Raw genomic sequence first — 25,224 nt, forward strand, 5'->3', positions numbered from 1 at the left:
TCTCCCCCACCTGGGCACCCCTGGGCTCGTGTCCAGCTGCTGGCACCAGCACCCCCAGGTCCAAACCCTGTTCCAGAAGAACCCTTGGTGACACAATCACCATCGTCATGTGGGTATCATCCTGAAAGCAACTACGCTCATTAATTCAACCTGAAAGTGTGGGCTCAGTGCTGCTGGCCACGTTTGCCACTTCCTTGCCCCAAAACTGTGGCAATAAGAACTGAAGAACTGGCCAGGCCGGCACACCTCTCTTTACACAAAGCAGCCTCGAGACAGACGAACCAGGGAGGGAGGGAGCTGACCTGGCAGCAGCCCCTCAGCCCTCTCCCCCCATCCCAGCACTATTAGGGCTGCAATGGGATCCATGTGTGACCGCCCCACATGTGCACGGCGCTTCCTGTGCTCCCAGCCCTGCCGGGGCTGGGTTGAAATGACAGCATTTCATTTATAAATCTGCTGCCAGAGGCCTGCAAAGGCTGGGCTAATTCTGGACACCTGCAAGGTCCGTGCAGGGAGCAGCCAGTCGGGAAGAGAGGCAGGAAAAGCATCGGGAAGAGAGAAGAGCAGCACCAGCCCTGCGGACAGGAGCGCTGGGAGCAAGGAGAGCTGCTCCCTACATTTGCTTTGGAGCATGTTTTTTGAGACCAGACAAAAACCCCATTCAATCTGGGGTTTGTTTGAGCTGTATGAGCACATCCCATGGTGGAGGCGGGCTGCAGGTCACACTGCCCAGGCATGACCCAGTGACCACCTCCCAGGCTCCACAAAAACTCTGGGATCTGGCTCCTTTCTACCTTGAGCAGATTAAACCAAGCACAGCCAAAAGCAAAGGTGGGGGAGGATCAAATCTGTGCTACAGCAAACCAGCAGAAATGCCTTCTCCAAAGCCTGCCTGATAGATTTAATAGGACTGGTTTTGGAGGCTACCTATCATTTTCGTTTGGCGTGAATATAAATCCAAAAATCCCTTGATCCCAAGAAGGCACTGAGGAGACTCAGTCAAGATTTCAGAAGGGATGTGCTCCTTAACTTGGAAAGTTGGCAGATGATTTAATTTCATTAGCAAATTTGACAGTGCTGTAGGAATTTTCCAAAAATCAAAGAGCCCTTTCATAGGCTTCCCTACCCAATACTCAATCCAGTGTCTAAGAATAACATTCAGCCCTCATTAATTAATGATATCAGTCCGAATAATGTCAGATTGCCTCAGAGGCCTTGCCGGGAGGGATGAATCACACCCAGCCGGCTCCAAGGCTCTCCCTCTGACAAACTCCAGTGTGTGATGACGGAAAGCTCAGCCTGGAAACCTCTCACCCACGGAGTCCCAGCAGCCCTCACCCCGTCTGAGGTGTGTGGGGCACACTTGGAGAGGCACCCTGGCTGTATCAGGAAGGAAAATACCATTTTCACCCTGCTTAAAGGGTACTGCACCTCTCCATGTACTTTGTGTGGTGGATGCAAGAACGGACTGCAGAGGTCCACTCATTTTTGGGATTCCCAGCAGAGTCAAGATCGTATCCAACAGCAAAATACCACTAAGAAATCTCTGTGTCTGATTCTGGCTTTTACCAAAACTACAAACTGAAATTTCTCACAAGCCCTACTCAGCTGATCCTATTCCAACACAGGAAAAGACACACCAGCTGTCTCTGTAAATGTACAATTTTACTGAAGCCATGATTATGTATGAAAACATCCAGATTGCTTCCAGAGTGCTCTGTCCTAATATTGACGTAAAATTGCCTCGTTTCTATTTGCAATGTGATCACAAATCCACGATTGGAGTTTTCCACGTATCCACACTCTGCTTTCTGTTTCATCAGTCATGAACGTGAGGTTTGGTAATGTTTGTGTATCAGCATCTCTTCACGTAAATGCTGCATTCCTGGGCCTCATGAAAGATCTCCAGGCAAGAACAACCGCATTGTTTAATGCGTTCACATAAATATTTATCCGCAGACGTTCTCCCTTTCCCCTCACGATGGCCACGGCTGGCCAGGCACGAACGTCACCCCCGGTGTCCCGTGGAACAACCCGGTCCTGCCACGAGGACCAGCCTGGGGCTGAGCCCAGCTCAACCTAAACACGAGCTCAGCAGAAAGGCCCGTGTGGCTGTGGGGTCCCGGTCACAGAGGCGAAGTGTCGGGCAGACAAAGCTGAGACTTGTCTTTTTTTTGTGCACTGTTTGTTTATCCGCTGCACACGTCGTGCCCGGTAACACGAAGCCACCAGTTTTGGATTACAAATATACCATAAATGCCATAAGTGATTTATTTTTCTGCTGCGCCTGGAAAAGCAAATTTGGCGTTTTTTAAAAGATCTTGACACTGATGTATTCTGATTGCCACTGCAAATATAGATGTTTTTGTTATGCACAAGCACCGTTTTGATGTGACGGCCAAAGCTCTCGGAGGGTTTGATTCTGAGAGATGGAGCCTTGAGAAAGACCCATCAGATTTTGGGACCCCCGCCACAAACAATTTTCAGTTCAGTAGGACTGCTCTGAGAACAACTTTAATGTGCTGTTTACTCTGAGGCATGTTGGTTCTAAAAGCCACTGACAAGTTTCACACACAAACATTTGTGTTTGGAGGAGGCGCTGCCAAGCAAGCCTGTAAAAACCATTAAGTCTAGAATTTGTTATTTCGCTAAAGCATTCTGAAAAATCACACCGAGCTATTGCATTTTGAAAAATCTGGTAAAGTTAATTTCACCCCTGAAATGTGATTTCTTTTAAAATCCTTTTTTTCCTCCGTAGTCCCTGCCAGAGGATCCACCCCAACATCTGGAGAGCAGAATCCAGGCTGACAGACTAATGCACATGTGGAGGAGTGCGTCTGCTCCTTTGCCGCTTCTCAGGACAGACACATTGTCTCCCTCTCCTTCTGCCTGTCCCCTCCTTTTCTTTTCCTTCTTTTTTTTTTCCCCCCTTCCTTTAATAAGACTCCACATGTCTTGCAGCTCTCTGCTGCGAATGTGACCGGGATGTGATATTGCCTTGCACCGACACACAACGTCTGGCTTAGGTGATACCAAGTTACTGCCCTGGCTTTGAATGCCTGCAAGGTTATTAGCCAGCACATCTGGCTCTCTCCCTAGGAGGGTGAGTTCTGCAGTGCCCCAGGAATTTCTTTCATACACCACTTTTATTAGCTTTTCAAAAGAATAAGGATTACCACTGGAAGGGAAGACTTAGGTCGTTTGCAAACATATTGGTCCCCAACCTGCTTGCCATGTTTAAAAAGCAACAATAACCAAAACTCATTATTTGACTTTCAGAAGTAATCTTCCTTCATCTTAGCATAGTCTTATTGCTCTTGGTCTGCTTTACTGAAAAAATGGCTGTGATTTGTGATAAATAGAATTAAAAAAAAAAATGACATTACAGAAAGCCGCAAGGATAACTCAGTTTGGAAATAAAGCCCCCAAAACATTAATTTCTAATCCTATTTTTCCTGCAGACCTCACTCAATGATCACAGAAGGGAAGAGAAATGTGTTTCAGGCTTAATCAAAAGAGAGAAGCACACGTGCAGGTCCAGAGAGCAAATTTATCTCCTTTGCCCACACATGGAAGTTGCACAGGACGTGAAGTTTGAATGCACAAGTGATATTACTGTAATTTCCCATATGGACATCCCTATTTCAGTAATGCCAGAGAGGCCTTTTCTGGTTTCATTTATGTCATTTCCGAAGCAGTTTAAGACAAACGGGAAAACTACGAAAAAAAAATCCATGTGGGGTTGTTACAGAGGGAGCTCCCCAGGGCTTTTCCTTCTACCTGCCCAGAAAAGCTGAACATTCCTGGCCAAAGTTCTCCTGAAAAAAACTCGGGAAACACCTGTCCAGCTCCCTGCCTGCCTCGCAACCCACCTGGAACTCCACCTTCCCAGGAGGAACGTCCACCACCTGCCACTGCTGAGCACACCTCGAGTGCAGACAATATTCTCCATGCAGAGCTAAGCAAGCCCAGAAAAAAACCAAAATTGCTGGCCTTGTTAACTAATCTCCCTTGGAAGCCACGTGAGGCCAGATTTTCGGAAGCTGTCGGCACTCAGCAGCTCCCATTGTTCCAAGTGGGAGCTGTTTGGCACTCCCAGCTTTTGAAGGGCTGCTCCTTCACGTAGGTGTTTAAATGGGAGCTCTGCTCTCCACTAACCTTTCGCAACTGCTTTTGGCCAGGCTGCTCCTCCAGAAATATCCCATTGCAAAGACCAGTGCAAGCACTCACAGAAAAGTCTATTTTAAAACTGAGCATAAATAGCCCATACTCCTCCAGCCAGGGAAAAGAAACAACATTCTGTGATTTCCCCAGCCAGGCAAAAAGTTCACAAACTCCAGTAAATTCATACAATGAAAACAAAACAAAGATTCCTAATTATGCAAATGAAAACAGTGAATGTTTTCAAGAATGTCACAACCTTACGTGGGGATTTCTGCCAAACGGAGCAAGAATTCAAATCCATCAGATAAAATCCTGATTTCTTTAGATGAATATCCAAACAAAAGGGATGCCTAGTTGAAACTCTAAGCATAAATTCTATCATCAGACAAATTACAGCCAACAGAACATAAAGATCTTCTCACCTCCTCAGGTCTGAATCTTCTGAAAAGCCCACCTTGGCAGCCTTAGACTTGGCATTATTCAGTCAGCTCCAGCCTTCAAAATAACCACGACTCATTTGGTCCACTAAGGCTCATGGAAATCCTTACAGGGTTTTTTGTTGCGCCTGCCTATAAATTGCATTGTCTTCTTAAGGCTTCCTGTCCTGCAAACAGAGGCACCAGCACAGAGATTCAACTGAGATTGTTTTCCCCCTCTTCTGCTGCTTTTATTTAACACACACACCAAAAAAAAAAGGGGGGTGGGGGGGGAGAGAACTGGTAGAAGTTCCTTACAGGAGTTGGAAGAGGACATCTGCAGGCAATTTAACATGAGGGTTTGTTTCTGTGTCAGCTGGCAACCCCTGGATAACTCTGTCATGTAACTTATATGCTAAAACATGATGTAGGACAACCAGTGAGATTGGGTAAATATGGCAGCACATCACTTTTATTTGATTAAGATTTATATACTTTTTCGAAGGGAGCAGCCCTGCCATAAACTCTGAAAACAAATACAACCCTGGAGCTGTGAGTGTCCCACCGTGATCTTCAAACCCACCTTTCTGCTGCCGCCCAGGAACAGAAAACAGGTTTTTTCAGGTGGAGAGGAGAATTTCTCCGTTCCCTCCTGATTCAGCAAGGATCCAGCTCATCCTTCCCTGCAGGTGACAGCAGCAGAACGTGGAAAGGCTCAGGCAAACACGAGGCTGAGCCCACAGTTTGTGCCTCGGTTCACTGCTCCCTGCCCATTCCAAAAGGCAGCTCAGGAACACAGACCAGCATTCCAAGGGAGCTCTCTGGAGACAACCCAGCTCCCCAAGTTCTCCCACCCCATGTGTTTAACTTCCTCCCAGCCAGAAGAATCTGGTCAAGTGAGGAAAGCTCATCCATCCTGGTTCCACTTGTGCTCTTGCATCAGATCTTACATATTTTGACATTTACAGCCACGCATTCGAATTGAGGCCCTGATTAGATTCAATTGGTGAAATTACCTTCCTCCCCTTCCCTTCCCCTTCCTCTTTGTGTGTGTGCACACTTTGGTTTAGATTCTCAGTAATTTAAAAATCAATCTTGCAGTTAAATGTTTAATGGCATAATTGCTCCTGTTGCCTAAATTTGTTTAGTTTGTGCTTTATTAGCATGTAATAACTGAAAGTATATTTTCCTCTGTCTGAGTTAATAACGTCTCTGCGATGGCTGATGCACTGTGAGCCGGCTGGCTGCAATTCTGGGACAGCTCTGGGGGAGCCACAAAGATTTTCTGAAGCTGTAACTTAGGAGGTGGTGGCTTCCCTTAACTGAATCCTCAGTTGGCCTCCACTTGCATTTTAAACAATTTTTTTGTTCATTTCGAGTTCATTCTGAGGGCCTCTTAGTCCAACTGTAGGGCAGGGAAGCTCTGTTGTCCCAGATCTGGCCACGTGTGCCAGCTGTGTCACACAGGATGGGTCAGGCTGGAAGGGACCACAGAGGGTCACTGGTGCCACCTCCCTGCTCCAGCAGGGCCATCCCAGAGCACAGGGCACAGGGTTGTGTCCAGATGGCTCTGGAATATCCCCAGGGAGGAGAGCCCAGAGCCTCTGTGGCCAATGTGCTCAGGGCTGGCCCTGCCCAGGGCAGCAGTTCTGCCTCCTGCGCAGGGCCCGTGCCCTGAGCCTTCACTACAGCCAGGGACAGCCAGGGCTGAGGGCCCCTCTCAGCTGGGGCTCCTATTTCTAAAAAAGAGCTGAATTCAAGTCCCCTTGTGCTTAATGTAGCTACACCAAGTCCCCATGCAAAGAGTGGAAAGACACAGGTGGTTCCCAAGGAAAATTAACCCCTCCCTAATACAGGTCTCCCCCTTTCTTTAAAAAGGGAACCCAGATAATGCTTAAAGTGATTGAATGCTTTGGGAAGGAAGGGACCTTGAAGATCATCCAGTTCCAACCCCTTCTGCCATGGGCAGGGACACCTTCCACTATCCCAGCTTGCTCCAAGCCCTGTCCAACCTGGCCTTGAGTATTTCTAAGAATGGGGCAGCCACAGCTTCTCTGGGCAACCCGTGCCAGGATTTCTCCCATACTATTCACAGCTCGGACAGGCCAAGTTTCTGGGATCTTGGAAAATCTCTCTATGTGACCAAGTCAGTATGATAGAAACCTGCATCAGCCCACTCTGGAGGGCTCACGGCACAGATTTACCTCCTTCCTTCCCAGTGCTACTTTGAATTTGCAATAGCAGGTTACAGTGTCCCACCAAACATTTACTGCTGTTCAAGGAGGTGATAATGACTGCCAGCAAGTTTATCTCTTTGATCCAAGGCAATCACAGATGATATGGAATATACAACACACATGCCAAACACTCTTTTAAGCCTCAGCAGCAGAAGAAATTTATCTCTTTCGTGTCACAAATAAAACCCTACTGGAAGCAACAGAAGCACTGGCCTAGAGATGTAGGAGAGTAGGGTTAGATGGGATATTGGGCAGGAATTGTTCCCTGGCAGGGTGGGCAGGCCCTGGCACAGGGTGCCCAGAGCAGCTGGGGCTGCCCCTGGATCCCTGGCAGTGCCCAAGGCCAGGCTGGACATTGGGGCTGGGAGCAGCCTGGGACAGTGGGAGGTGTCCCTGCCATGGCAGGGGTGGCACTGGATGGGCTTTAAGGTCCCTTCCAACCCAAAACATTCTGGGATTTTATATCTTACAGTAAAACTCACCCACATTAGCTGAATTTAAACATGCTGTAAATCTGGAGGGCAACATTTGGAGTTTATGGGTTATTAGGCAGCAAAAAGTTGAATTTCTGAGCAGGACCTGGTAGTGAAGAAAGCACTATAGAGCCTCCTGGGAACAGACCTCACTGGCCACACAGACATGGGATTTTAGGGGCACAGCAGGCACCCTTTCTGCTCTTCTAGGTAAGGACAAGATACACTTTTTTGATTAATAAACAAAATTGCACCAGGAATACACATGCTGCACAGAATCAGTTTCTCTTTCTAATTAAACACGTACGGAAATACCCAAATATTGGCTGCTGACTTGAGCCAAAGAAGATTTTCCACAAGAAGAATTTGAATTGTCTTGGGAAAGAACACTGGGAGTCTGAAAAAGTCCTACAGAACAACAGGGAAAAGACTTATGGCAAATGATAAAACAGCAAGTTGGTGAAAGGTATCTAATCAAATGCCCATAACTGTTTATGAGGTAATGTCTGTATTAACAATCTAAAGAAGGGGATAAAACAACACATCAGCCAAAGATACTGCACCCCAAAGTCAACTTTGGGACACCAGCAGGATGGGTGAAATGATCCAAAAGGGTCTTGAGGAGATAAGAACATGGGTAGGAAATAAAGTAAAATTTCAGATTTAAAGAGGACGGGGTTTAGTAGAACCTGAAATATGAGATTTTCTGAAAAGGGAGGGGAGGGACGAGAGAGAGGAGGAGGAGGGAGAGTGAGAGAGAGGAGAGATTCATTTCTGAACAGATGAAGCACATCACCAAGTCCAAGAGGATCATCCATCCCTGTCTGGGCTGCTGGAGCAACAGTCTCTGGGAAGGTAATACCTGCTAGGTATTACCAGGAGCGTAACAAAGTGGTCATTTGTGACCACATTTGTGACCAAACAACCAGGACAGCTGAAAGCAGGGCTGCATGCAGAGGTGAGGGGCAAAGCTGCCTGACCCCCCACCACCCAAAATGGACTCTGAGCAGAACTAATATGCACAGGCTGTGAGTGCTTGGCAACCTCCCCTCAGCTCTCCCTATGAATCTCCCTCTTTAAGAAGGTAAGGAAGGAGGAGCAAAGTTAGTGTGAAATTAAGGAATCCGTACAGAGCTGATATACAAAGGTTTGCCAAGGAGGGGAGCAGGGCGGCTGAATATGAGGAAATGCTTCACGGTCGTGAATCATGGGGAATCATCTCTCAAGTAAGTTGAAGGATGACCCATTTCTTGGGATATTTGTGGCCAGATCAAGACAAAATACAAATCCAGTGTACAATAAACAGTGAACTCTGACTTGCTGGGAGACAATCTCCACACATCTTCAGCAGTTGCTCTGCAGATCTGTGTGAGGATAGTCCAAGGCAGGTGGTTTCTGTAACCAGTTTTCAAGGAAGAAGGACACAGTCCTTTAGAGAGTCCCAAGTCTGCTGCAGAGCCAGAGCTTCTTGCGCCCCTTCTCTTCAGTCATCTCAATGAAGCCACACACAGAAGCGATGGCCTTGGAGGCACACAACAGCACTGGACACTTGGGCTTATGGATTTGCTGGCCCCACATGCCAGGGTGGCCAGGACCTAAGGAAAAGGGGACAAATACTGTGGCAGTGGGCTTGAGAGACGTTTACAGGCCGAGATTTAAGAGCCCTCAGTCCCACTCCAGGCTCCAGAGCAGAGCAATAGGAACAGGAGGAATCTTCTTTCTCAGCGTCCCCAAAGTATAACCAGTTTTGTTCCTGTTCCAGTTTGTCTCGTCCGTCTTTCCCAACTTCTTCTCGTAGCTTCTCCCCACCCTCAGCTTCCCACCCTGGCTCTGGTTTCCATGGCCATCCATTTTATGATTTCTACCCATCACCAGTGGAAATGTTGAGACTTTCAACCGTCTGGCAGACTGCAGAAATGAGATTTAAACACATCTGACTCCATGTAACAAAGGGTTCGTGTAAAGCACATCTATCAGCCAGAGCTCTGAAAATGCATTTGGTGCTCTTTAGTTTGCTCTTTCCTGCTTATGAAGAAGATAATTTTTGTTTAAAAATGGCCCCACTTAAGGAATTATCCATGCCATTAGTCCCTATAACAATAGAGATTAAAGTCTCTAGACCATCCCCTATCAAAATAACATACTCTTCTTTGAACATGTCATTAACACTGTTTTCCATCTGGTTGTTGGCAGCAATCTTGGATTTGCTCCCAATTGCTGAAAGTTCATCAATTACAGCACACAGAAGCCATTATCTCTCTTTTCCTTTAGCAAGGAGGTATTTCCTCAGGCAGACAGAAGAGGTAGAGTTCAAGAGAAAAGAAAAAAAAAATAAAAAGAAGGAAGAATTTACTCACTGGAACTCTGTGGCAATCATTTGGTTACCATCCAGAATTTTAAGCTGCTGAGAAGTGAATCACAATTTCTGCCTAGGAGGGGATTCTAGAGTTCAAATCCAGTAGTGATTCTGGCATTATTACAGGTATCTGATGTGTGCTGACACAGGAGGGAAATAGCACAGCAAATTGAAGCCTGGCAGTGTGGGAGCTCTGAATGAGCACGAGAGGGGAGGAGTGCCACCCACACCCATGGTAAACTCTGTTTATGAACTCATCCATGGCAAACTTTATTTTCTGGAGGACACAGAGTAAGCTGTGGTAATCATTCAAACAAGGAGCACAGTGACACTCAAACAGTGGTTTTACCCTGTCACTACTAAAGCAAGGGAAGAACTTTTGAAGTTTCTCCAGAATAATGAATGAAGTCCACAGTGAGGGGTAAGAAAAAGGGATGGAGTTACAACTGTTCAGCTTCAGGGGCTGCTGATACTAAAACCTTTTCACATCTGTCATGGAGCAGGCTGGAGTTATCCCTGAGCAGCTGTCAGGCACCAGTTTGCAGCCCAGGTAACATCCAGGAGCTTGTTCACCTCCATGCTCTGGGGCTAAAGGCACCTTCTCCCAGTGAGAGGCCACTGCAGGACTTTTGCCCATCACCAATTCCTGCCTGGAGGAGGGTTGGCTCATTAGTCAGCTGCTTTCAGGAGCAGTTATTCCATATTTTCCAGAAGGGATGGGAGTGTGTTATCACCTGGCGGCACCCTGTGATTGAGCACTACTCCATGCTCCACATGGATCACCTCCTCATCCAGGCTGCAATGGGTCTCAGTTTACTTCGCATGGGACTTTGGGCAAAGCTCTTTGTATCCTTGGCTCGGATTTCCATGCTCTCACTCCCAGCTGAGCTGCCCAAATATTGCTTTATAAGCAATGAAAGAAGTGCTTTAGCCACGCAAAGAATCCACGAGGACCAGGCTTCTGGCTTAGGAAAGACCCTGAAAAGAGGTGGGGGTAAAAGCCTGGCTTTATCCTCCTTATCCTGGAAGATAATACTAATTCTGTTGTCCTTCCCTTCTTGTCCCCCTGCCTGTTCAGGCAGAGACTGTATTGTGCATACAAAACTCCCAGCATAACAAAGTCTTGGATCTTATTTAGAGACTCAACAATTCCAGGAAAAATAACAGATTATATCAGACCCAGAATATGCTCCTTAACAAATAATACCAGTTCAAAAAAAAAAAAAAAAACAAATAAAAAAAAAAAAAAAAAAAAAATCAGATTTAACCATAACACAACAGATTAGGTACATCCAGCAGCATCTCTACACTGCCACAATTTGAAATCTAACACATTCTTTGGCCAACAAAAGGTTTTGTGATACTTCCAGTGACAATATGGGATGCTGTGCACAGAAATGTGGATGTGCCACCACAACTCAGGCAGAGCAGTGCTAAACCCAGAAGAAACAGCTATGGAGTAATTCTTTTATTTCTCCTGAGAAACCATGTTTTCATTCATTGTAGTATCAGGAACAGCTTCCAGATTTGATAACCCAAATTTGACAGATTCGGAGGCAACAACTTCAGTTACACCCACAGAACAAATGAGGTTGTACAGACCAGCTGAGCTTGGCTTGAAACGTCTGATGCCCTTTGAGAATTTTTTTATCAAGAATGTCCTCTTTGATTAAGCTGTCTGGGGTGTAAATTGTTCCCATTCTTCACCTGCTGCAATGAAAAACCAGGGTGTGCCATTAACCCATCTCTTCAGCCAGCCCACATCTCAAAATCATCACCAACGAACAGAAAAATCAACTAAATGTGAACAGACCAAATCTTCCACCAGCCTTGATTCAATGAAAATCACACCATTATCCCAGGATAAATACCATTCCTGATAAATACAGTAATTTTTTAATCTCCAAACCATGCCCTGCATTCTCCTCTCCCAGTGAGGCCCAAAGGAACAGCAGTAATTTGTTTTTTCTGAGTATTGGTTCCACAAAATCCCCTCACAGTGATGGCACGAGCTAACTAAAGTCAAACAAACATTTGACCTTTCCTGAAACCAGAATTTAACTCTTAAAAAAATAAAAGGTTTATTTAAAGGTCAGTATTTACAAAGCATAAATCCCTAAAAACAAAACATGCAAAACTCAGGCAGCATTTCAGAGTTTTTCTGTGACTATGGTTGTAAGAACTGGAGTTTAATGGTAAGAGAACAACAAAAATATCACAATAAAGTGTGTGTAAATGACAGTCTTGCCCATAAAAAGCCACAATTTTATTGATGTGAGGAGTCTTATTTCTTCCGGTCCCCTTACAGGCACTAAATGTGTGAAACTGCTCAAAGATCAGGGTCACAATTCCCCATATTTTGCTGAACTGAAACTGAAAATCCAAAAACATCCATAGTTTTTCTTGTCCACATCAAATGTTTCTTTCCTTTGCGCTTGGACAAAACACAAGGTGGTGACTCAGGTGAAATTACACATTAGGGAGCCACAGGGTCACCAGACCAATGTCAGATGCTTCATTCAAGCTGAAAAATGTAAAGCTTAATCTTTAGCATCTCTGGAATGAAGCTGCCCAAGCAGAACGAGGACACACACTTTGAGGCTTTCCAAACATTCCCAAAATTGGACAGGATCTGCCTGGGTGCAGAATGGGTGATTCTGGGTAAGAATCCAGCTCTTACCATTTCCCATTCAGGAATGGAGCATGAGAACATTGAGATTTGTTACATTTTCCTCCTGGTAGCAGAAAAGGCTGATTTCAAAATAGCACACACAAAACTCACACGAAGCACATGAAATCCCCCTTTCTGAAAAAAAAGACATCTCTGAGTATTCATCTTGCCATATTCATGTATCTTTTGCATTACTTTTCCACACATGTTCAGGCAGAAAACTTAAATCTTGAGATCTGTCAAATCTTAATAATCCAGACACTTCCCAGAAAGTGAATTTTCAAAGTTCCAGCTCTAAATGTGCATGGATGGGGCTGTGTCTGCTTATTGAAGGATATAAAGAAACAGCACCACGTGACAGAATACAGTTAATTAAACAAAACCTGATCAAGGATGACTGTAATGAACCCGGTTTGCCTCTTCTGCTGATAACAGCAATGAGAGATCGTAGAATCATAAAATCATGGAATGGTTTAGGTTGGAAAAGACCTTAAAGCTCATCCAGTCCCACCCCCTGCCATGGGCAGGGACACCTCCCACTGTCCCAGGCTGCTCCAAGCCCCAATGTCCAGCCTGGCCTTGGGCACTGCCAGGGATCCAGGGGCAGCCCCAGCTGCTCTGGGCACCCTGTGCCAGGGCCTCACCATCCACAGGGAAGAATTTCTTCCCAATATCTTTACCCAAATTTTCTCTGTTCCAATTTGAAGCCGTTCCCCCTTGTCCTGTCACCCCAGTTCCTGATGAATTGTCCCTCTCTGGCTTCCCTGTACCCCCTTCAGATTCTGGCAGGCTGCTGTGAGGTCTCCACACAACCTTCTCTTCTCCAGGCTGAGCAATGCCAGCTCTCCCATCCTGTCTCCATAGGGAAGCTGCTCCCCTTATCAACTTCGTGGCCTCCTCTGGACTTGCCCCAACATTTCCATGTCCTTCTCATGCTGGGGGCACCAGAGCTGTGCTCAGTACAGACAGAAAAGACCATCACACCAAAAAGGCTTTCCCACATCCCCTGCACTTTATCCTGGCTTATTTTTAAGAATGTAGCTATGTCCACTTTTAAAGCCTAAATGACCCGAGCATCCATGGCAGCTTTCCAGAGAACGTGTTTAGACCACAGCAGGCCCTAATGACATAAACAGAAATCAGAAGGATTTGAAGTGGAGTTGGCCAGCTTTCCTACCCCAAACACAGCATTAAAGTAATTGCCTTCCTCACACCCTTTTTCAATAAACCAGCAACTTTGGGGTGATGTTCTGCTGAGAACAGGCTCCTACAATTCCCTCGAACACACCATTACAGAGATTTTTATGCAGCTCTCTTGCTGTAATAAGATACTTTCATACCCAGCCTTGCCCTCTCCCACTAACTCCTGTGGTTACAAAAACCTTCCTCGGGCACCAGTTTTGGCAGAAAGCATGAAACTGAGTTATTCTTTATGTTATTTCTGCTGCTGTGGGCATTTAGACAGCATGAAGAGGTACTAAATCCCCTTCAATGTTTTGAAGTCTTACTGGCTGTAACCAAGTTGTAGGGAGACTCCTTTTTTGGAGGGGATGAGGGCTTGTTTTTCTGCTCTTTCCATAAAAACAACTGAGGACCAGAAGGCTGTGGAAGTGCTGGGTTTGGAAAACCTGGACAGGGGGAAAGAATGAGCTCTCCCACTACAACAACTCATCCTAGTAACTAAACATGACCCAAAAACAACACAGAGGGATAGAGAGAGAGAGATTCTTTCATTCACTGCGTTTTACAGAAAAAGGGAGTTGTTTAAAATAATATTTCATTTTTATTCTATGCTTCAGTTAAAAATAAGTTGTAAAGTGGAGCTTTTTCTAGAGAGAGCTGCTGAGTGGTAGATGGCAGCCAGCTGAGGAGAAACTCCATGAAAGGTGTTGCAGAAAATGTAACTTCAAAGAAAAACAGACAGAAAGGCAATCAGAAAGAATGAAAGAGCCCTTAAAAGTCATCCAGTGCCAGCCCTGCCATGGGCAGGGACACCTCCCACTGTCCCAGGCTGCTCCAAGCCCCAATGTCCAGCCTGGCCTTGGGCACTGCCAGGGATCCAGGGGCAGCCCCAGCTGCTCTGGGCACCCTGTGCCAGGGCCTGCCCACCCTCCCAGGGAAGAATTCCTTCCTAATATCCAACCTAAATTTCCCCTCTTTCAGTCTGAATCCGTTACTATTTGTCCTATCACTCCAGTTGCTGATTAAATTTGTGTGGAGTACTCCAAAATTACTCATTCCCTGCAACAGCTACACCTGCCAGGTCTCACAGGTTCCAAGTCTTCCATAAAAAAGGGTAAGAAAACCACAGTAATAATAGCAATAATAATAATAATAGTCATAATAGAGTAAAAAGAAACATTTCCTTCTGAAACGTAGCAAACCAATGCTGGTTTTAAAGCATTTTAAACATTGCACTGAATCTATGGAAGGGATGTTTGTTTGGCTTTGAATATTTGCATTATGCTCATTTTCCTTCTTCAGCTGAATTTAATGTTTGCCACTGGATGTCATGGAGCAGAATCAGGGACATAAAAATCCAGTATTTTTCGAGGAGGTGTATTTTATCAAACACACCAAATATTAAAGGATGATCAAGGTGGGTTAATTTTAGAAAAAGTTATCTTTAAAATATCCACGTACTTCAGAGCAGATCACACAGGTGTCAGCAACAAAGACTGCAGGGCTGACTCAGACAACACCATGTAAATATTGAGGAATAAAAAAGCCCACGTGGGGCTGTAGCACAATTTATAAACATGCAAGAAAAGCTGTGGTATGTGTACATATTCTTTAATTTTATGGCTCTCCAAACATCTGAGGACTTGCAATAAACAGGAAACTAACCTTGATGTGAGCTGCTGGATCTGGGACAGTCTGAATCATGTCCTTTACCAGGCCAACGTGTTTACCAGGAGCTCAGATCCCAAGGCAGCTGCATAACCAGAGAAACAAAAGTCATATCATTATACTTTAAATGTTTATTTTCAACAGAAATCTCTTTTTATGGACTGATAAGCATCTTTCCTTCCCCAGACCTCCTTGAGACTCAGCACAGCTGAAGCTCTAAGACATTTCTGTCCCCATAGTGTTGAGGATTTATTTCATGCAGGAGAAAACACTCAGCCCTGAAATTCTCATGGAAAAAATGGTCTTTATTTGCAATGTACAGTTTTCCCAAAATAAGAACTTGGGACATGCTCTGCCCTGCCCAGCCCCATTATTCACCTGGGATATCAGAGATTTCCACAAGCTATTCTTCCCAATTTAGAAACACACAGCAGGACTGGGACAGATCTGCAGCTGATATAAAAAAGGACCATTTCACTGAAGCTGTGCCCATTTACAAGAGCTGCAAATCTGGTCCAGACCCTCAATTAACAGCACTTCAGAGCAGGGATGTTCTGGAATCCCTTATCCATGTCCAGTAATCGAGTGCAGAGGGGCTGGGGCAGGTGGGGTGAATTTGTCTGCATGTGTAGGGGGTGGAAAACCATTAAAGCACTTTAAAATAACAACAGCATTTAATGTAAATAATGGAGAGTACTACTCAGTAACTTGAACACCAAATAACTGTTAATGAATTGGGATAAATAAATCAGGAAATTAGAAAATGTGGAAAAATGTAGGAACATGAACATCATTTAAAGTAATCATCTTTTTCTCCACTTTACCTAAAAGCCTGGAAATTCCCATTTTTCACACAAGAGTTTTCCTTCCGCCCCTGACCTCGAAGTCAACTTTTAAAGCAGCAAGGCACTATCAGGGAAACAGTAATTTTCCTCAGCATCAGCTTTTTTTATTTCATTTTCTGCTCTCACATTAACACTAACTTGGAAATCAAATTGCATTTTTACCTAATGGTTTAGGAGAAATATTGCCAGACTGACACTGAGCTGCAGCTTGCCTCAGAGACAGAGACGTGAGGGGACCATCTATGATCTATGCAAGTTTAATTTGCACAAATTGCACTGAAAGGTGAAATTAAAGATATCACCACTCAGATCTTAACACAATTCCCTCTTACTACTTAAAACAGCCAAGTTCTCCCCCTTCAAATCCATGGAAACAAAGTATTGATTTGCTGGCCTATTAAAGAAATCCCTTAACAAGCCCAATTCCCATTTTGTCCATTTTTCCCAGCTATCTGTGGATGATCAAATGGGATAATGACGTCATGGTTTTAAATGAGGCTTTTTCTTTCCACAGAACTTCAAAAGCAAGAGAAGCTTTTTCAGCAAAAGCAAAATTTCACCAGCAACATTGCTCAGATTGAAGTCAGACAGAAACACCAACAGCACTGACGTCCTTTCAGTTCCCTCCCTCCCTTCCCCAGTAAATCCATGCCTGCCACATCCTCACTGGATTTATGGGATTCATATTTTAAGCTTTCGAAACATCACACACAGGCTCTGGAAACTGCTACGTTTCACATAAACTGGGCAGAAAAATTTTTTGAACCCAGTGTTAGATCATGTTGTCAGTGTTTTCATACTCCCAGCACTGTGCTGCCACAACTGCACCTCGCCCCCAGTTAAAGAAGCCCACCCAGGAAAGGGGATTTGTGCCATGTCCAGATTTATTTTGGTCTCTCTAAAGCCTTTGCTCCATTTCCAACAGCACCTAGACTTAGAAAATACGTGTTGAGCTCAGAGGTGGGAACCCCATCCCAAAAATGCCCGGTGTCACCCAAACAGATCTTTCTCTCCGAGCTCAGTCTTGAAGCTCTCGGGGTTAAAGAGAAGTCATTTGAGCTATTCCAGGCCACTCATTTCACATATTTTCCCCAAAAAGATGGATCCTTTATGGAAGAGAAGATGACAGAGAACATTTGCAAACCAGTTGCCAGCTCTGCACCACAAGGAATGGGAACCAAAGACAAGCAAACGTTGTCCAATATGAGTTGGAAAAGTGCATTCTGGACATTTGACTTTTGCCCTGTACTGTTGTGAACTTACAAGAGGGGAATTCTGCTTTAAACTCAGCCTTTGGCAGTGTATTCTTCTTTCTCACCTGGATATTCAATTCTTCCTACTCTAAAGGGGGACAAGTCCTTGTCTGCAAAACACAAGATTTTTATCTTTTCATCTCTGGAAATCATGGCTAAAAAAATAGCTGTGACAGTTTTCCTTGCTTGTTCCAAACAGAAATACAATTTCAATTATTTCAGCTCCACCTTTACGGGCTGGAATTGGAAGCTTCCAGACATCTGGTACTAACTTGCTGAAGCAGATGGTATCTATTGCCAGGCCCTCCTCCACCCCCACCCCAAATTTCATGCTGGTCATGTTTGTGCTTGATGGTCTGTTACAGGGTCTGCTCATGGCTCTAGGGCTTGCCCCGCATCCCCTAAATTAGCAGGATTTTAAGGCAAGAGCCAAAACTGACACTAAAGCCTGATTTAGGGAGACTCTTTTCAGGAAACTGAAACAAGGGAATTACAATGCAAACTGAAAGTTAAACACTTGCTTAAGTGCCTTCCTGATTTAGGGTTATCCTGGAAGGATATCCTGGACAAGGCTCTGAGCAACCTGGGAGAGTGGAAGGTGTCCCTCCCTGCACATGGCAGGGGGTGGAAGGAGATGATCCTTTCCAACTCACACCATTCTGTGGTTCCACGATTCTACAGAAGGACGTATTTGTAGCCACAGAGCAGGTTTTCTTGCACTTCCCAGCATCCTGAGTCCAGACTAGCATTGATTAATCCAGCTTTAGCAGTACAGGTTTTTGGGACTGGTTTCCTTCCATCCATGCATCCAAAGTGTCACACGAGACCAGTGGCACTAGTAGGAAGTAGCAGTACTTGAGACAGGAGATGTAAATTCCTCTCTGATGCTTGGGACAGATTAAAATATCAAGATTGAAACAAGTTATTGTACAAACCAGCCAGAGCTGGGTGTGCCAGTGCTACCCCTCACAGGAGGAGATAGATAAGCTCTGGAGCCTGCTGTCTTTCTGTGCATGCGTTTGGGGAGTTGTGTAAATACATCAAAGGGTTGGGGAATCGTACAGATCTAGAGCTCACCAGATGTGATTGCATTGTTCTTTCTTTCCTGTAGATGTATCAAGAGGATCAAACTTTTTAATGGACACATATATTGCCGAATTACTGAGAGGCTGAACGTCCCCTTTATACGGGGGCTATATATAAACTTCTCTTGTGCATTTTCTCAACTCGCAGACAGGAATTTAGGTGCATTTTCAGTAACTTGGCATGCTGTGCTCACCTAAAAACCCCAGCAGTTCTTCCTGATGTGTTCTAAACCCTGCACCAAAGTGCTGCAATAAAGCATGACCGGGCAGTGAGCAAGGCTGACAGAAAAGGGCTCCAGGCCAAGCTCCGGCAACGCGACGCCCACGTGGAGCAGAGCAGGGCTGCAGCAAACATTAACACGGCCTGGGCTGCTCTTTGCCAGGAATGAACATGGCCCAAATCACAAATAACAGAATCACTGAGGCTGGAAAAGCCCTCCCAGCCCATCGAGTTCCAGCTGTGCCCGATGCCCACCTTGTCCCCAGCCCAGAGCACTGAGTGCCACATCCAGGCCTTCCTTGGACACCTCCAGGGATGGGCACTCCAAACCTCTCTGGGCAGCCCCTTCCAATGCCTGACAACCCTTTCATGAAGAAATTCCTCCTGGTGTCCAACCTGACCCTCCCCTGGAGCAGCTTGAGGCTGTTTCTTCTTGTTCTGCCCCTTGTCCCCTGGGAGCACCCTCCTGTCAGAATTGTAGAGGCTCCCCTGAGCCTCCTTTTCTCCAGGCTAAAAGTACTTATTTGCACAGGGAAAAATATTCAGAATACAGCCACAGTTGTAGCCAATTCTGGATAATGAAGGGCTTTTAAATCAACAGCAAACGAGATGCCAGAATCGCTGGGCCTGATTCCTGGTACACTGAAAGCAAGGACAATATTAAATGGTGAGCCAAGCACAGGCTGCCCGGGAAACACAGCTCTGCCTGCAGGACAGGGGCTCTCTCCAAGCAATCTTGTGCCTCTGCTGCCTGAGATGTGACTGTCAGACAGGAGAACAGCTCTGAATGGCACTGACAGAATAATCAATCACACAGGGCTTGAGGAAAGCCCCCCTTTCCTGTGACAGGCACCCAGCACCGGGACTGGCACACACACACAAGGGTGCACACTCTGGTGGGATGAATAACCACAGTGGCATCACACCAAATTTCTACCAGCATGACTTGGGATGGTTACCATTACTCACAGGAGGTGAATCCCTGAGCAGCTATGCAGAACATCCCAAGTCAGTGCCAGCAGGACTTCCAGACCCCCTCACACTGTCATGCAATGGGACTGGTCACATATTTTAAAAGAACTGATGTTTTTCAGCTGTTGGAAAACTTTTGAGACGTCCCTTGCTGGATTGTTTGCTCAGGAAATCTCTTTTTGTGTGCCTGGGTCTCACCAGCACTGGTCAGACAGTGTGTACCACAGAGAAAGGCTGGGATAGTTAAAAGGCAGAGCACTATAAACCTGCTCTCAGTGGTGTGCAAGAACAGCATAAGCTCCTGTTGCTGCAGGTTAGAGCTGCACTTTTTTTGTAGATAAATATGCCACGTGATTTTCAGCCTTTCTGGACACCTAAAATAATTCCAGTTATGGTGAGAGCCCTTGTATAGCGAATTTAAGCCAAATTTAGGCTTGCTGCACTTTAGAAGCAGCCTACAGGTCCAAGGATCCCCTAAGAGAAAACCAGAGTGCAGTTATTCCCCTGTGCTGCTGCTTTATTCACACCATAGGGCTGTATTAAAATTATTACACTGTTATTAATTTATTTAAATTAAGTCCTTTAACAGGACTATGAAGATAAAAGGTGAAATCCTCATCCACTGAAATAAACTGTTTGAACCAGCCCAGAAATTCACCCACCCTGCCACAGTTGATGGGAGCAAAACTCAGGAGCAGAAGATCCTTAAAAGCCTGCAATTTGGGAACTGCTAAGCAAACAAAGTAACTTTCCTGCCCAGCATGGTACTGTAAGTTTATGCCTTCCCTTCTCTAACATTTCTAGGTTTAGAAGAAGGTGCTGCAGCTCCTGCTGACACCTGGGCTTTGCCAAGAAGCTGAGGGGACCCCCAGGAGGGGCTGAGGCAGCCCCAGCCCCTTTGTGCCCTCCAGACATGGATTTCTGGGGGGAAAAGGCTCAAACATCAAAACCCAGCAGTGACCAGTGAAGAAAGGCCACAGAAATGTTTATAATTCCTATTTGTAAAGCAGGTAAGTGTGAAACACCACAACTCTTCCACTGGCAGGGAGCTATGACACAGAAGAGCTGCATGACATGAGCTCAAAGCTTTTGTGTTTAACTTGTGGTTGGGTATAACCACTTCAATTTTGGGTTGGTTTTTTTTTTTCTTCTTTCACTGTAACGTGTGTTTTAACAGCCTGAACAATAAAACCTTGAGGAAAGGTCTCCTCCAGAAATGCTACTGCTAAGGCTGCTCACATGCAGTCAATATTTGCTGTTAGGGTAAGATTTGATTGCAGGTGAATACCATAAATAAAACAACAGTAAAGAACAAGAAAACCAAAACAGGAAAAGATGCGTCAGCCAGGAGGTTTCTTCAATTTTCCATTCTCAGTGCTAACTTTTTGTACTCACCCTGACCTTGCAGGACAGAACCCACTGGCAGTGTTATGCACTGTCTGACGTGCTTAGTTCTTCAGGAGCAATTTAAATAGAAGCATAATTCACTGATAATTTTCCAATTACATCTCTTGATAGTTTGGATGGGGGATTCTTTAATAATATGGCATTATTTGTTTAAAAAAATCAGTGGGAGAAATAGAAGCTGAGTGGGGCTGGTTGACCAGTGGGGCTGCTCTCAATGCTGGCAGCAAAAAAATTTGCTGGATTTTTCACTTTCAAGAAACACCTCCAGAAGTTAATCATGGACTCAGAGAATGGTTTGGGTTGGAAGAGACCCTAAAGATCATCCCATTCCCCCCCCTGCCATGGCAGGGACACCTCCCACTGTCCCAGGCTGCTCCAAGCCCCAATGTCCAGCCTGGCCTTGGGCACTGCCAGGGATCCAGGGGCAGCCCCAGCTGCTCTGGGCACCCTGTGCCAGGGCCTGCCCACCCTCCCAGGGAACAATGTCTTCCCGATACCCAATCTAACTCCCTTCTCTGGCAGTGGGAAGCCATTCCCCCTTGCCCTGTCCCTCAATGCCCTTGTGAAAAGTCCCTCTGCAGCTCTCTTGGAGCTCCTTTAGGCACTGGAAGGGGCTCTATGGTCTCCCTGGGGTCTTCTCCAGGCTGAACAGCCCCAACTGTGTCAGTGTGTCCTCATAGGAGAGGTGCTAAATCTCCTTTCTCTTTTTTTAAATTTTGGGTTTTTTTTAAATTTCTTTCTGGAAATAAGGAGAACTTGCCCCCCCCCCCAGCCCTGCTCTTGAAAAGCCTCCCGAGGATTGGGTTTCATGGCTATGCTGGCAAGTTCTCTCCCTCACACAAGGTTAACACTGTTTCTGTCACTCAGAGGAAGAATACTGCTCTAACTGGCAGCAAATCCTCTTCCTGATGGGATTCCCTTCCAGCAGCACCAGCTGGAATGCAGCGAGTCCTGGTGCCCCTGGAGACCTCAGGACAAGGCAGGAGGAAGCAGTCCCACCTTGTGGCTGCAGGTAAGACCTGCTCCTGCGGAAGCAGCTGTGGGTTCAAGCTGACCATGACACACCACAACTGCAGTATCACCCCAAGCAAGTCAGTAACCGAGGGACAAGCCACTGTCAACCACCTGTTTGGGAAGCACAGATGGCCAGAGTTTGGCTGGCTCTGGACTGACAGCAGTACTCCATGTCCCTAAAGTCTGTGGGGACAAAAAAGGATGGAGCAATCTGAGAACATGTCTCTGCCATCTGTGTCTGTGTCTGGCCCTTCTGCAGTTCATCGACACTGAACATGGCTTTTCTTCTGAGTACATTTTTCTTGGAAGGGACAGTTCTCCTACAGAAATTCCCCCTCTTCCCCTCTCAATGCAGAGCTGATGGAGAAGGCACATTTCTGTGCTACCACCCAAAAGTGTCTGTGCAGCTACTGCTTATCTCATGTTCCAGCCCATGATCTCAGGGGAGGATACGGCCCTAAATTAGCTCATTTACAGTAGGAACTTTAAACTACAGCCAAAAATATTTGGTTTTATTAGTACTCCCTATATAGTACGCCTCTGACCAATAACTTGTTTTATTTATTTTTCTGGCGAATTACCATGTTCTTATTCAAAGCCATAATGAGGATTATATATCAATGTGGAATGCAGAGCAGCCATTCCTGAAACTCCCAACTGCATATAAAAGAGTTTGGAATTCCCCAAACACTATCTCTTCAGCCCAGGCCACTTACAAATGTGGTTAACATGAATGAAGTAATATCTTCGGAAAGGAAGGAGACTTTTGAGTCACGTCTGACACATTTAACTGCACCAACCACTTTCCAGAGCTCAAGATTTTGACTGTGTGTCTTAACACCAGGCAGGGGTGTTTGATAATGATCACTCCCTGATGCTGATCCTGTTGCAGGATACTTGGACACACACATGGGATACCAAAGGGAGAGCTAAGGCAGCTATTCAAGACTTTGTGCCCTCCAAGTTCAAAACCACAGAGGTCACCAGCAAAGTTCTGAAACCAAGTCAGATTTGCTGCCTTTCTGTCTCATGCTAGAGCTGCCCTGGCAGATTTCTGTGTTTAATTATTCAAACTCAGATCAAGTCCCAGATTAGCTGAAGGTGTGCACCAGCCATGGAGTAACCACCACATTATTCCTGACTGCAGGCTGTAATTATGGACCTTAGCTCTCTACAGAAATACAACTTTCCGAAGAAAAATATCGCATTGTGGAAAAGCAGGATGACATCAGGAGAGATATATAGTGACAAAGAGTAGTTTCTCATTTACAGTCATTCCACTGGTTAAAGCCCAAGAGTGTTTCAAACATTTTAATTGGTGCTGCACTTAAAATTACATCTGAGGAAAGATACACAAACTGTTTGAAAAAGAATTAATAACAAATTACCTCGAGGCTGAAGCCATAAGCTAAGAAAAACTCACACCTTTGTTGGAAAGATAAAAACAAATGGAAGTGTTTTAGGAAGTGAAACAACAACATCCAATTCAATTATAACAAATTATATATAAAATCATGGAATCAAAGAATGGCTGAGGTTGGAAGGGATCTTAAAGCTCATCTGGTTCCAATGCCCTGCCATGGGCAGGGACACCTCCCACTGTCCCAGGCTGCTCCAAGCCCCAATGTCCAGCCTGGCCTTGGGCACTGCCAGGGATCCAGGGGCAGCCCCAGCTGCTCTGGGCACCCTGTGCCAGGGCCTGCCCACCCTGCCAGGGAACAATTCCTGCCCAATCTCCCATCCAGCCCTGCCCTCTGGCACTGGGAAGCCATTCCCTGGCTCCTGGCCCTCCATGCCTTGGGAATTGTCTCTCTCCAGCTTTCCTGCAGCTCCTTCAGGCCCTGCAAGGCCACACTGAGCTCAGCCCAAAGCTTCTCCTCTCCAGGCTGAACAATCCCAGCTCTCGCAGCCTTTCCTCCCAGCAGAGCTGCTCCATCCCTCTGCTCATCCTGGTGCCTCCTCTGGCCTCTCTCCAGCAGCTCCACGTCCTCCCTGTGCTGGGCCCAGGGCTGGGGCAGCTCTGCAGGTGGGCTCTCATATCACCATCCCATGGTGGGTGTTATCAGCTCCTTCAACCTTCCTTGGCTTGTGCCTCTTGGACCTTAGGGCCATTTTTTTAGGAAAGATTGCTGGATTGGACAATGCAAGCATTCTGCACTCACTTCTGATTACTGAATTTTCCCGAGCAGGAAGGTTCCTCTGTGAGCCTGAACCTGATGTACAGAAGATTGAACTAGATCCTCTAGCTGCCCTCTAGCTGCCAGACACCTCTGCCTCTAGTTTTAATTTTGTTCACAGAAAATCTGTTTCTAATAATCCTGTGGAAAATGGGACAGAATCAGGACAACTTTTGCAGCACATGCACACCAATTCATATTTTCAACCACATTTCAGCATGGAGCACAAATTGATGGCATAGATGTAACAAGCAAACAGTAGTAATTATAAAGTGTCATAAATAATTGTGTAAACACCTCACAGCCTTTTCAAGGATAACTACTTGATTAAATTTGCATAATCAGACATTACATACACCATGCACTTTCAATAATCACTGAGTATATTAGACCTGTATATTATTTACTGCAGATTACCCAACAGTTCTGTCAAACCCAGAAGAGTCCTGAATTGTTACAATGAAAAACAGTATGTACAAACTGGACAATCATCATTTTAGGGAGATCTAAAGTGTAACGACCGTTTAGGAATACATGAGCAAGGAAAAAAAATATATTGAAAGCATTTTCTCTGCTTTCAATAAATTTCTTCAGTTGTCATATTCAAGAAATGTATATGTTGTTCAGGAACAGAATGTACTGGCACTGAATCTGTTGCATGCAAGCACTCACTTTTGGGGATGCAACAAATGTTTCTGTAATCTGCCCTGGAAAGTCGTCCTCCTTTTTCTCCCCCCTGGTTTCTGCGGATGCTTCTTATTCTAATGAAGGAAAACACAGTTTTAATGAGAAATAGAATTGATTTTGTTTCCTGTGCTTATGGAGTTGCTTCTGTTGGTCCAGGGGGCTGCAAAGAGCAGAGGGAGCTGCCTGTCCTGGGGGAGTCACCCATGAGGCAGCTCCAGCGAACACCTTGGAATCTATCCCAAGGAAAGCCCAGCTCTGGAAGTGTTCAAGGCCAGGGGCTCAGAGAAACCTGGTCTATAAAAAGTCTCCTTGCCTGTGGCAGGGCATGGAATGAGCTGATCTTTAGGGTTCCTTCCAACCCACACCTTTCCATGATTCCATGGTAAACTGATGTAGT

General features: G+C 45.6%; 1 protein-coding gene across 6 annotated transcripts in view; it reads right to left on the reverse strand.

Annotated features, from left to right (window-relative positions):
- ERG (ERG, ETS transcription factor) overlaps positions 1-24,908 on the reverse strand; it is a 108,469-nt gene extending 83,561 nt beyond the window's left edge. For 4 of the 6 annotated variants that reach the window (XM_017736349.1, XM_017736348.1, XM_017736344.1 and 1 more), the window contains exons 1-2: positions 24,813-24,908; positions 15,165-15,252 (exon numbers count right to left, since the gene is read on the reverse strand). In XM_017736349.1, the coding sequence (XP_017591838.1) occupies positions 15,165-15,203 (39 nt within the window). In that variant the 5' untranslated portion in view covers positions 15,204-15,252; positions 24,813-24,908. Of the gene's footprint in view, positions 1-4,586; positions 4,769-15,164; positions 15,253-24,812 lie in introns of those variants that run through there. The other 2 variants (XM_017736342.1, XM_017736345.1) reach the window with 2 other exon arrangements.
- Positions 24,909-25,224: the final 316 nt, after the last annotated feature.

Source organism: Corvus brachyrhynchos, unplaced genomic scaffold (genome assembly GCF_000691975.1).
Source record: "Corvus brachyrhynchos isolate BGI_N302 unplaced genomic scaffold, ASM69197v1 scaffold434, whole genome shotgun sequence".
Taxonomy (NCBI): Eukaryota; Metazoa; Chordata; class Aves; order Passeriformes; family Corvidae; genus Corvus; species Corvus brachyrhynchos.